Source organism: Cydia amplana, chromosome 13 (genome assembly GCF_948474715.1).
Source record: "Cydia amplana chromosome 13, ilCydAmpl1.1, whole genome shotgun sequence".
In the NCBI taxonomy this organism is placed as follows: Eukaryota; Metazoa; Arthropoda; class Insecta; order Lepidoptera; family Tortricidae; genus Cydia; species Cydia amplana.
Window position 1 is genome coordinate 2,805,595 of NC_086081.1, and position 13,234 is coordinate 2,818,828.

The 13,234-nt window shown below is 39.4% G+C and overlaps 1 protein-coding gene across 5 annotated transcripts in view; it reads right to left on the minus strand.

Annotated features, from left to right (window-relative positions):
* The window catches only part of LOC134653330 (protein PALS1), a 190,151-nt gene that overhangs the window by 6,458 nt on the left and 170,459 nt on the right, over nucleotides 1-13,234 (minus strand). For all 5 annotated transcript variants that reach the window (XM_063508658.1, XM_063508659.1, XM_063508662.1 and 2 more), the window contains 7 exons: nucleotides 9,756-9,951; nucleotides 5,790-6,013; nucleotides 4,833-5,000; nucleotides 4,271-4,376; nucleotides 2,629-2,726; nucleotides 1,817-2,024; nucleotides 506-638 (listed from right to left, as the gene is read on the minus strand). In XM_063508658.1, coding sequence (XP_063364728.1) covers nucleotides 506-638; nucleotides 1,817-2,024; nucleotides 2,629-2,726; nucleotides 4,271-4,376; nucleotides 4,833-5,000; nucleotides 5,790-6,013; nucleotides 9,756-9,951 — 1,133 coding nt within the window. The remainder of the gene's footprint in view (nucleotides 1-505; nucleotides 639-1,816; nucleotides 2,025-2,628; nucleotides 2,727-4,270; nucleotides 4,377-4,832; nucleotides 5,001-5,789; nucleotides 6,014-9,755; nucleotides 9,952-13,234) is intronic.

Consider the following 13,234-nt stretch of genomic DNA (forward strand, 5'->3'; position numbering starts at 1 on the left):
TAAGTCTAGTGAAACTAACCATGAATCATTCAAAACTGTTAGAAATATGAGGGTATTGAATTAACACATTCACTGCCAGCGATCCGCCGGGCAGGTTCTTTGTTCGTGAGCGCTTTTCGTTACACACGGATATCTGTGTTATCGGCTCCGTTCGTAGCTCGAGCTGGCACTGAACGTATTAGGTAAAGCGTTGCCCTTTAGTTTTAATAAAGTGCCCGTCAAATAGACTTCAATATCAACGCGGTTCAACGACGCTTACACAACTATAGGTATATGGTACGTAGGAAATCAATGCTCCAAACATGGGGTAGGGGGTAATAAAGTCTAAGGGTCGGTAGTACCAAACTGTTCGTATCGTTAAAGAGTTCGCTAAATTTTTATGTACGGAAAGTTTAAGTTTTATAGTATTAAAGCGCCGGGGCGCGCCGGCTGACGTTGATCGTCTGTCAAATGTGGTTGGTGCAACTGGCCTAAGTCAGTTAAGTTACAAAGAATAGGTACTAACTGGTGTTGAAAGGCCTGGCTAGGGATAAGTCCGGCGAGGGTCTGGTCCTCCTCGCCCTCTCGGAACGCCTGCCACCAGTTCGGGTCCTCTCTGCTGATCACGTGCAGAACGTCGCCCTTTTGGAAGCTGATACCTGTAAAAGATCGCCGGTTAGATCCTGATTGTAAGGTGACAATAAAAGGATTGAAGAATTTTGGTCGTTTAACCACCACGTGGGGCGCATCCCACCATTTCCCACCCCCGCGTCCCGACCAACAAAAAGACGTAAACTGACCAAGTACCTACTTTTGTGCATTCCGTCTATGAATCTAGTATTTTAACTGGATCAGGCATCAGGGGTGGGGGGAAATGACCGAACGGGATAGTCTTGTGTATCTTTCAGCAGGAGTAGCAGCGAAAGCGCTATTATTGTTTGCCCTTGTCACAATCTCACATTTTTTTTATTCCCCGCCATAAATTAGTATGGATTATGGGGGGCAACAAATAAATTCGACCGATCATAGGGTCGCATTACGCGTTGTCCCTCACGGACGCACGCGTATACCACATCTATTAGGATCCTACCATCTATGATTCCGTCCGTCTGTTAACCAGGGATAAAACAATAGAAGTAAACCTTCCACTTAGAGAGAGAGACCCCTTCTGGGCAAGCTCGCTCCATCGTAGGCCACGCGTCTTCGTCTCGGCTAGTCCACAGTATAATTAAGAATACTAGCATACAGTATGGACGCTCCTTGCCTCCCGTTGAAAGTGCCGCCCACCCGCTGAGACCCGCTCTCGGGTACCTCACAGTTACCCTACAATGTCTCATCTCACTCACACAAGCATGGTACGCGTACACGAGCTTAGGCTATGTGCGTAGGAACGCGTTTGTTTCATACATTTGATCGCCAGTGTCCGAGGTGTGGCTAGTCTGTGGCCATGAGTAAGCCCATTTATAATTAAAAACCGGCCAAGTGCGAGTCGGACTCGCGCACAGTGGGTTCCGCACCATTAACAAAAAACAAGCAAAAAAACGGTCACCCATCCAAGTGCTGACCACGCCCGACGTTGCTTAACTTCGGTCAAAAATCACGTTTGTTGTATGGGAGCCCCACTTAAATCTTTATTTTATTCTGTTTTTAGTATTTGTTGTTATAGCGGCAACAGAAATACATCATCTGTGAAATTTTCAACTGTCTAGCTATCACGGTTCGTGAGATACAGCCTGGTGACAGACGGACGGACGGACGGACGGACGGCGGAGCCTTAGTAATAGGGTCCCGTTTTTACCCTTTGGGTACGGAACCCTAAAAAAGTGTCGCCGCTCACCTAGCTCCCGGCACGGTATGTAGACGTCGTCCTCGGGGTCGTAGTCGAAGTGCGCGCGCACGTGCAGCACGCGCGGCGCGGCGGGCCGCACGTGCGCGCCGGCCCGCGCCGCCACCACCATGGCCAGCGTGCCCGACAGCGCGCCCAGCACGCTGCACACCTCGTGCACCGACTTGCCGCGCATGGCCACGCCGTTTACTTCTAGAAGCTGGAATTCAAAAATCATCATTAATTTACTTATTTATGGAAACCGAGGGTGGACTTGAGACTTGGACACCGAGAGCCCAAAAGGGTGAACGGGCACCTTCTGGGCGAGCTCGCTCCGTCGTAGGCCACGTTTTCGCCTCGGCTAGTCTGTGGCCATGAGCGAGGCCATTTATAATTTTAAAAAAACCTAATTTCTATAAATACAAATGGATAGATATTACTCACTAGTAATTTTTATCATTTTACGATATGATATTTCAATTTATATTTAATTTCATCTTCGACATAATCTTTATCATTTCAACCTTATTTATTACCTTCCTATTCCTGACCATTATTATCATCGTCGTTATCACTATCGTCATCATCATCATCAACGATACAGTCATTATCTATAATAATGGTCATCTAATTCATCATCATAATAAACTGTATTTTTTTACTGCAACATCACCTTTTTCACTGTCATCTTTACCCTATTCTTCATCACCATAAACTGTATCATTTATCTTAACGCATACCCCTCCATCATCATCTTCACATTTGTCAACGTCATTAACGTCCTCCTGTCCATCATCATCATTATCAGCTATAGTTTTCCTTACCTCGTCTCCCTCGTGCAATAACCCTGACTTCTCGGCCGCGCCGCCGCGCACTATCCTACCGATAATAACCGCCTCTCCTTCATTTCTCACTGTAGCACCTGGAATCAACATTTATATTTCTTAGTACCTAAGCAAAACATTTTTTATATGGCAAAGATAATCCAAGTGGCATAAGTTGTTAAAGAAGACAATTACTTCTAAGTTCGTACAAAGGGTATAGCCGGGTAAGCATGGCCAAACTGCCCTTAGCGAAAAAAACAATTTCCTTTTACAGGATTATTAACCTATATATAAGTAGTGCTTTCACCAAATATTAAGGCTCAAATGCTTCAGATTTAAAAAAAAATGCAAAAAAAGAAAAATCATTTTTATTTTATTACAGCCAAAGTACTAATCCGATTTCTTTGTAATTTGTGTATGTTGTATATATAATTTAGGTCGGTTTCTGAAAAAAAAATTATATTGAATTATCTCTTAAAATAATAGTAAAAAATTGAGATGAAAATTTTCAGAAAAATAAAAAAAATACGTGCGAGATAGCAACAGTTATCAAATTTACATATTTTATGTAGAATTTAATAATGTTAAACATATATTTTTTTCAAAAATTATAATCGGGATTAACAGTGTGAAAAACTTGAATTTGTAACATCCCATAATACTCTCTCTTCATACAAGCAAAGCTAAGTAGTCATAAACGAATGAAGTATATTGTGAACGCAGTCTTTACGAATTTGAATTTAGAATGTGACGTATTTTATATTTTATGCATCAAAGGAACAGACATTTTTCAATCGTTAATGCTCTGTATAAAATTCGTGCCTATTTTCCTGTTACCGCGCTTTTTTTTTTTTAATCTCTGAATGCTGTTCGCCCTAGCCGCATACAGCCACGGAGTTTAGGGTCCGCGCTCAGCAAAATAAGTTGCGTTCTAAATTCAAATTGCGTTGGGAATATAACTTTCTAGTATAACGTACAAGTTATTTTGTATGAAGATAAGGTATGATGGGATGTTACAAATTCGAGTTTTTAACACTGTTAATCCCGATTTTAATTTTTGAAAAAAATATATGTTAAACATTATTAAATTCTACATGAAATATGTAAATTTGATAACTGTCGCTATCTCGCATGTATTTTTTTTATTTTTCTGAAAATTTTCATCTCAATTTTTTACTATTATTTTAAGAGATAATTCAATATTATTTTTTTCAGAAAGCGACCTTAATTGTATATACAACATACCCAAATTACAAAGAAATCGGATTAGTACTTTGGCTGTAATAAAATAAAAATGATTTTTCTTTTTTTGCATTTTTTTTTTAAATCTGAAGCATTTGAGGCTTAATATTTGGTGAAAGCACTACTTATATATAGGTTAATAATCCTGTAAAAGGAAATTGTTTTTTTCGCTAAGGGCAGTTTGGCCATGCTTACCCGGCTATACCCTTTGTGTTAAATTTGAATTTCGCATCTATGTATACTCAGAATTTAGTTTGCCAAATAGTCTCTATTATTTTTAAATATGTATACACAGTATTCCTATCCTGAAAGTTTCCTTTATATTTTCCATACATTACATCGCTATCGATTGGTGTTTTCTATCAATGATTGTCACAGTAGATATTAGAAAACAACTTACCAAGTGGTTCATTAGTCTTTTCTATTTTGATGATTTTGATGTGCTCGCCGGGGTCGTCGGGCGCAGTTAAAGCTTTGTCGTCTTTGTGATTTAGATTGTTGCCAGTCTGCGGACAATATAAACACTTTGTAAGTTTCTTGACAATTCTTGGTTTAGTTAGGCATTTCAGTACTTGTTTACCTGTGTGGGTTGTTCTGCATCCACAAAGGTGAATGGCGGGTTTAGCGTGTTAAATAATGGGTGGGAAATGTTCTTGCTAATGGTGTTTGGGAAAAAAATATACACGCTGTAGAGAACTAACTCTATTATGCAATTTAAAACCTGAGCAAGTGTAAAAATCCTAAATTCGGTACGCTTGGTCAAAATTCAGAACCTCTGTCAGGCTTTCAACTTATTCTTTCTTTTCATAGCCTGCGTTTCCATTAGATCTTTTCCTCGTGAAGCTAGCAGGTTCCAACAGCGCTGTGGCCTGGTCTTGCGCCTGTAGAACCTACTCTGGAGCTTCCAAGCGGAGAATCAAGGAAAGATCATATGAAATTGACACTACAGCCCATTGTCTCACCTTATTTCTCTTCCTCGTGAAGCTAGTGGGGTCCAGCAGCGCTGCAGCTTGGTCATGTGCTTGTAGAAGCGACTCTAGCTCTAGACCTCCCAATGCAGCTAGAAGTTCGGCACAGAGCGCCGCCGCCACTCCGCCGGTAGTTGTATGAGCGCCTACTACGTCCATACACTGAAATAAAACAACAACAAAACATCAGGGCAGCTGAAAGTATTGGATTTATCCAAAGGCTTTAGCCGTCAGACAGAAAAACCGCCTCAATAATTGTTTTTTTTTGGGTCTTGGTCCCCGATTAATGTCCTACGCCGTGTGAAGAGACGCTTTCTACAGCTATTTGCTGTCCTACCTACAACCTATACATTCTCTCTGACGTGGAAAGTAGCGTAGGACATCATCCGGAGACCAAAGCCTCACGTACTACAAATCTTACGGGACATCTTTAGTTCAAAGCAGAGACTTTCTAGCAGATCCTAGTGCTTTTTGCACACGGATTGAGGCATACCTAGAAGCGCTGGTGGCCTAGTGGGAAGAGCGTACGTGCGACTTACAATCCGGAGGTCGCGGGTTCAAACTCCGGCTCGTGTACCTACACGAGCCGGAGTTTGAACCCGCTCCGAAAGACTCATCGTAGGTACCTTACCTACGATGAGTTTTTCGGAACTTATGTACGAAATATTATTTGATATTTACCAGTCGCTTTTCGGTACAGGAAAACATCGTGAGGAAACCGGACTAGTCCCAATAAGACCTAGTTTACCCTCTGGGTTGAAAGGTCAGATGGCAGTCGCTTTCGTAAAAACTAGCTCCTATGCCAATTCTTGGGATTAGTTGCCAAGCGGGCCCCAGGCTCCCATGAGCCGTGGCAAAATGCCGGGACAACGCGAGGAAGAAGATGATGATGCAATGAATTCATGTGTCAATACAATTTTGCAGCTCGCCGTATTTGACTCATGGACTTACTTCTTTTAGCCGCTCCGTGGCCCTATGTGTAACCGGCGGCGATAGCCCAGGCCGCTCATGCCTCGCTGCCGTCAGCACAGCGGTCCTCGTGCCTAACGCAGTACGCAGCTCGGGGCACAGCAGAGCGCTGGCCGCGCCCGCCACCCGCGCCGCCAGCGCCGACTCCCCGGCTGCCCCGAGCGCCTTCTGGATGCGAGTGAGAGCTGATGATACTTCTTGGTAATCTGGAGAAAAGAGATTTAATAATAATAATAATAATTCATTTATTTCGACCAACATAGGATCATATTACATTATAATATTACATTATTATATTTAGGTTGGTGAAAACTGATTTGTGAACGATATTAATTAGGAGATACAAGTTTTCAATTTGACTTATTGATAGCAGATAAGGGAGCTTTACCATTACCTATCTCAGCAATGTCGTCGAATGGGACCGATTGGCATAAAAAAAAGTTTGTCAAAAATGACCCTCAAAAATCATACAGGGTGATTTCTCGCATCCTGTATGATTTTTCCAAACCTGTAAACGCCAGTCTTCATTTATTTGAAATTGAGGGAAGGTCTTCTAAGCCCATTTTCGCGTAGGTGCACGGGATCTGGTAGCTGCCCTTACTGACCCAAAAAGAAAATCCATCCTGTATACCTACAGAAGACAGCGTAATAAAATATTGTGTAATATGATAAGCGCCCGAAAGTCTATTTCATTTGGTGTACCTCAGGGTAATGTATTGGGCCCAACGATATTCATGTCTTTGGAGCTATGAAATTGTCGTCGTAATTGCAAGTGTCCAGCAACTAAACGGGTACAGATTAATTTACAACGAACATTGAAGTATTAACCTAATTAACGCCTTAAAGTCGTGACAAACAAATGACAATCGAGTCGTGACCATACTTTAGTTTAGGGTAAAGGCACCAGTAGTCAGCCTTATAACGACTTTTTTAAGTTTGAACGTTCGGCATTTATACAGGATTAGTCGGATAATTAAACAAATGACATGGTTAGATCAATTGTTTATCATAGTTTTAAAACAAAATATTTTAAAAAATAACAATCCTCTTTATAATATCTCTAATTAAGTTTAAACAAAAAGTGGCACTTTTCTCCAGTAGTCAGCCTCCAAAATCCAGTAAGCAGCCTCTGTGTACCCAGTACTCAGCCTATATAAACTATTCATAATAATTAGATCAAAATCACTAATATTTATATCAAAATCAACGATATTATAATATTTATTTTTTCTTTATAATTTTTGTTACCGTTATTGTAGTTAGTTGTAGTTTTTAATTTTAGTTTATAATTTTTTGCATATATCAAAATCAACGATGTTATACAAATATCTATTTTTTATTACTATTTTAGTTATCGTTATTGTAGTTAGTTGTAGTTTTTAATTTTAGTTTATAATTTTTTTGCATATACATATGTATTACTTACCTACTTGTTTACTTATTTAATAAATAAAAAATCTTATAGGTACATACAATTCTTATGACACGAGATTTGTTGGCCATAGGTACTTAATTAACTAAAATTATTCTTGCAAACTAAGAATCGCAATATTTATTTTCTAATAATTAATCCGTCAAAAATTAATGAGGTAAAGCAGGTAATATATAATTATGTTCCTAGTAGGTATTTGGTAAAAAATAATTAATCGAGTCTATGCAGATCTAATTATCATTAATAAACAAAGTCATATACCGACCAGGAAAAAGCAAAATGATAGTTATGTATAGTTAACGTCAAAAATATGTATACACTTTTGAACCTTATTTCAATGAGATAGGGTTTAAAAATGTGGACATATTTTTGGCGGCGACGTACCAAGCAAGGTCAATGGCTGAGTACTGGATCCGCGAAACCCAGTGCTCAGCCGCATTAAAACGTTATTTCAAATGCGGCTGACTACTGGGTTTTACTTTAAATTGACTAGGGCATGCCTAACTAAATTTGAAAATATAAATTTAACGGTCCTAACGGTCGCATTGGCTCGAAAATAATAAAATAAACGAATAAACCAAAGGTCAGCCGTGGGGGGCTGGGCACTGGATTCTTTGGAAAAAAGTGTTATCCAGTGGCCAGCCCCCTCAATTTAGAAGTGAAATATTGATATTTTCATTCAATTATAATGCAATTTAATAGATAAAGTAATAAATAAACCAATCATTAACAAAAACAATAACTTTTAACATTAAAACATAGTTTTTCTTGCCTGTTAAGAGAACACCACGTGCAGTAAAAAATATGGCGGACATGACACTATTGCACTCGTCGACAAACAGCACCTGTATGAACGAGTATATTTCTTCCCCCCGTTCCCTCACCGCACCTGTCGTGTGACGTATTAACCAATAAGGAATCAAAGCTCCTATTTGAGTACTCGCGATTTGTTTAAACGAATATACCAGATATTTATGACCAATAAACGGCTCAAAAGGCTGACCACTGGTACCCGGCTGGCCACTGGTGCCGTTACCCTACAATGATAGCGATACCATATGGCAGCCCAGATAAATATATTATGGAAATGCATTAACACACAAAACAATACGAATCTAATTATAAAACAAAATCGCATTTGGTCTACGTTATTTTGCGATGGAACAAGTTTACTGACCCTCCATAAATGGCATAGGCGTATTATTATCGCCATTAACAGTTCAAGGTTTGAAAGTTGTGGGAAAACAATTTTGATCATGTAAATCATGTTTGATGACCGTTCGGTTCGGTTTGCACGGTTTCATACCGCCTACACTACACTACGAAATTAGCATAAGATAATAAGATTTCTAATGTTATTTATTTATATCCGTATTAATGATATTATACACATTGTTACTCGTATTTAAATGAAGTCGAGGAAATAACGGTATGCTACCTACTCCTATTATTTCATTATGGAATATTTTATTGTTTATGAGGATTAATATAGATATAGAGGACTAATAAATGTATGGGTACATTTTTATATGTAAACCGATCTGAAATGACATCATGTAAGTGGATTGCTCAGTGATCTGAAAGTGTAAACCTATTACGAATATTGTATTCGTTGTAAACGGACCAGCGGTCTAGTCGTTAGGACAGCCTTTGACAATCGCTCATGTGGACGATTCACATATGGGTCAATAGTTGCACAATTTAATGTCTATATGCTGTAAATTATTGTAGTATTTTATTACAGAATGAGAAGATTCTCTTGAAGTTTATGGAGATGAGCTTCGAATGAGTTTAAAACAGAACGCACCGACAATATTGTACAGCGTCGTCTCGCTCGCCATCCAGCTCGTCATTATACGGGTCGTAGGCATCGTTGAAGAACGGTCACACCGCTGGGCGTGGACTCCAGGGCCTGGGCCCTGGAGCTTGTTGGACCCGCGGAGCGAGATGCGTAGGAACTATCATCATCATAGGCTGCTTCGTTTGAACAGAACTCACCGACAATATTGTAGAGCGTCGTCTCGCCATCCAGGTCGTCATCGTAGGGGTCGTAGGCATCGTTGACGAACGCTGTCCCACCGGTGGGCGTGGATTCCAAGGCCTGTAGCTTGTTGGACCCGCGGAGCGAGGTACGTAGGAACTCGTTCTAGACCATAATCATCATCATAGGCTGCTTCGTTTGAACAGAACTCACCGACAATATTGTAGAGCGTCGTCTCGCCATCCAACTCGTCATCTTTTTTTTTTTTTTTTTTTTCGTTTATTCACAATGAACATATGGTATTATAAGATCTTAAATTACAAGCATTGCGTCCCATGATATATTCAGTCTAGGTAGACGTGTGAAAACAGTTGTCAGTGATTCGTAGTGATGACATCGTAGGGGTCGTAGGCATCGTTGACGAACGCTGTCCCACCGGTGGGCGTGGACTCCAAGGCCTGGAGTTTGTTGGACCCCCGGAGCGAGGTGCGTGGGAACTCGTCATCATAGGCTGCTTCGTTTGAACAGAACTCACCGACAATATTGTAGAGCGTCGTCTCGCCATCCAGCTCGTCATCGTACGGGTCGTAGGCATCGTTGACGAATGCTGTCCCACCGGTGGGCGTGGACTCCAAGGCCTGGAGCTTGTTGGACCCGCGGAGCGAGGTGCGTAGGAACTCGTTCTGGGCCGCCGCGCGTTCCTCCGCCTCTTTGCGTTGTCGAAGCTGTTCCTGGAAAGAAGAAAGGAGGTTTAGCCGATTGTTGTATATCTTGAAGGAAAAAATTGGCTTTTATAGAGTAATTAAAATAATTTGCTATACCTATAAATAGGTACTCTTATTATAGGTTGTATACTTTTAAAACTCAATCGGTACGCTGACATTTCAATATAATTTTGCGAGATTTGGCGTTTTTAGGTTATAAATGGAGATGACGACCCTTACCCATCGAATTTGAAAAATACTATCTAGACAGCCGCAGGTGCTGAAATGAAAAACTAACGTATCCAAAATAATGTCAAAATTGCGTACGAATTTTATTATTCAGATATCCTTGTGATAAGTAGTGTAGATTAAGTGCGGAAAGAGAAGAGTCGTGGAATGTAGGGGCCCAATACATTCCACGACTCTTCTCGTTCCGAACAGACTCTAGTTACATATATTTATTCACTCTAAAGCTCGAACCATAAAAAAGTCGAACTACTCGAACTTGTCCTGTTGGCTTCGAGTGTGTTTATTTGAAGACGAAGTCCATTTGCGAAAACAAAAGCAAGTAGAGCAGCTACAACATTTGAAATTGCAAACGCTTTATGCATTTAAGTGCTTGCTAAGTGAACGCAAGTCCATCTCTAGTTTGACAATTATTTTGTTGTTATTTTATAATCGCAACTGATTTTTAATTATTATCAGACTTTAAATTAGAATTCAGTATTAAATAAATTCGATTGCACTAATTTGTCAGTTGGATATGTTATTTTAGATACATACATGATTTGTACAACAGAATAAACAAATAGTAAATTGGCCATGGCCATTTCAGTATATGGGGACATGAAAAGTTGAAAACACATTACTTACCTACACAGCTTGTTACAAACATTTAAAAAAAAAACAGGGTTTAATAGTGTTGTTACGTACAAACATTCCATCATAGGTACCTAATCCAACATACAAAATCATACGAAGATACATTTCCCCAGAACCGGAAGTGATCGATGGACCACTAATGGGTCCGTGTTTCCGGATGCGTATGTCAATTAACTGAACCATGCCCGTGACGAGGCCCCGGTCTGACAACGACATAAGCATTTTTATTATTAGAACTGCATTATTGCAGCGAACCCTAATCGAGTCCAGCCCTGTTATCCTGATTTTAACCCTTTGAATGCAAAGAACCCTTAAAGGCGTCGTAAGAAGTCGTAGCGCCAAGAACGCTTATAATTGTTATATGTATGTAGACTAGTAAATTGCCAAAGTAACCTTCAATGTTTTCAGTACGGTTTATATTTGCTAGCTTATGCCAGAAATATAGGCGTGTGCATGAAAAAAAGAAAGAGATAAATAAAATACATTTATTTACGTCAAACCAAACCAGTTAATTACGGCGTTCAAAATGTTAAAGAATGTATAATTCAAGCCTCTTTGAAAATTTATAGTCCTAAATATCCAGCATAGGAAATAAGTTTTTGGCAAAAAAAATATTTTTGGTACAAGCTTTTATCGCTGATTGTACTTTTCTTACGACAGACAACTAATACTCATCGCGCATCGAGACAATTCTAAAAACCCCTAACACAATTAGGTTGCGTTGTTTCATCACAGAGTTCCTATGGCCACCTCCTGTCTCCATCATCAGATCAGTTCGATGGTACCATAATATTGCATTGTCACCCGACTTACATGTGTATGCAAAATTTCAGCTCAATCGGAAACCGGGAAGTGGATCAAATTTAACTTGCAAGATTCCATTACATAGTTACATACAGGTCGACCTAATAAAAGCTTGTTAAAAACACTCCGTTAGGGCAGTAATTTTTTCATTTTACAATATAGACTGTGCCCCATTAAGGGCTAGGGACCAATTTCTAGAACGGTGTTACACTATTATTTGTGTGTTGTCATGGAAACCCATACCATTTGAGGCTTTGTGGACTTATACCGATGAACAAATGGGCCTCATGACAATTACACTAATACCTAATATTAGATGGGCCCAAGGGGTAATATCATATTCATAACATAACGTCGCTTTGTATAAGCGGAGACGCTGGTTCAATTCCTGCCCTGGACACAAGAAGACATATTATCTATCAAATAGATAAATAAAAATAAATAAAACAATTAATTATAATATAAGGACTTATTTTGATCAAACTAGTCAACCTATTAGAGGCGATATTTTACTTAGAAATTATATCTCATAGACACTGTCCGCTAAAGACGTCAATCAAAATTCTTGCAACCGAAAGACGTGGCGTTGAAAGGGTGAGCGAAGTGTGCAGATTTCTCTTTCACTCTAATTACGCCTTCATTTGATTAAAAGAGAAAGATTTCCGCAATTTGCGAATTTCGGTTTTCGCGGTAGACCTCCAGTTTCAACTGCTCAGGAAGATGAGAAGTTAAAACGAAAGACAATCCAAAATTTGATTCTGTTGGAACATCATCAATACGTTTTGTTTGGATTTCTTATATGTGACGTTATCTATGAAAAGGGACCTTATTGTCGATGGCGCTTACGCCATTATTAACGATGCTCCGATATAAATACAATGCCGCGCGACGCTGTGCGGCGTAAGCGCCATCGGCAATAAGGTCCCTTTTCATAGATAATGCCCCATATGTAATTCCATTCATAAATAACTCTAACCTCGACTGCACCTTATTCTAGTTTTCGTAATCTACCTGCTCTATAAAACCAGTCTAGTGTCAACGTAATTTTGCGTAATAGTACAACAAATGCAGTAAATTGCGTTTAGTAATTGCATTTACCTCTCGTGTGCCGTGATTATTTTTTTCTAATATTTTCCTCGTACGCGGATCTGCGGCATACGATACGACGGCTTAAAGGACCCAGTCCTTGGAAGTAAATTAATAGGACTGGTCCACTATTCCAAAACTTCCCAAGGGAAAAAGAAGTATTTATTTAAGTGGTAGAGGACGGTTAAAAGAGTGTAAGATATTTAGTTTAGGGTCAACTGCAGTACTCTCTCAATATCTCCTCCATTTCTCCATATACTAAAGATAATAATGGCTGTTTATTTAGTAATGGTTTAAGTTTCAACACTGCATAATTTCCTTTAGAAATCTTCTTGCAAATCTTGTCGATGTGGTATTTATGACCAATTTTACTGTCTATTTCGTAACCCAAAAATGTAGTTCTGGATTCATTTTTCTTATTGCCAGTGTAGTTCAATATGGTGGTTTTGTTTGTGTTAAGTATTATACCATTTGCCTCAAACCAGTTTTTAAGAATAATCAAAACATTTTGAATTTTGTCTTTATTGTCACTTGTATC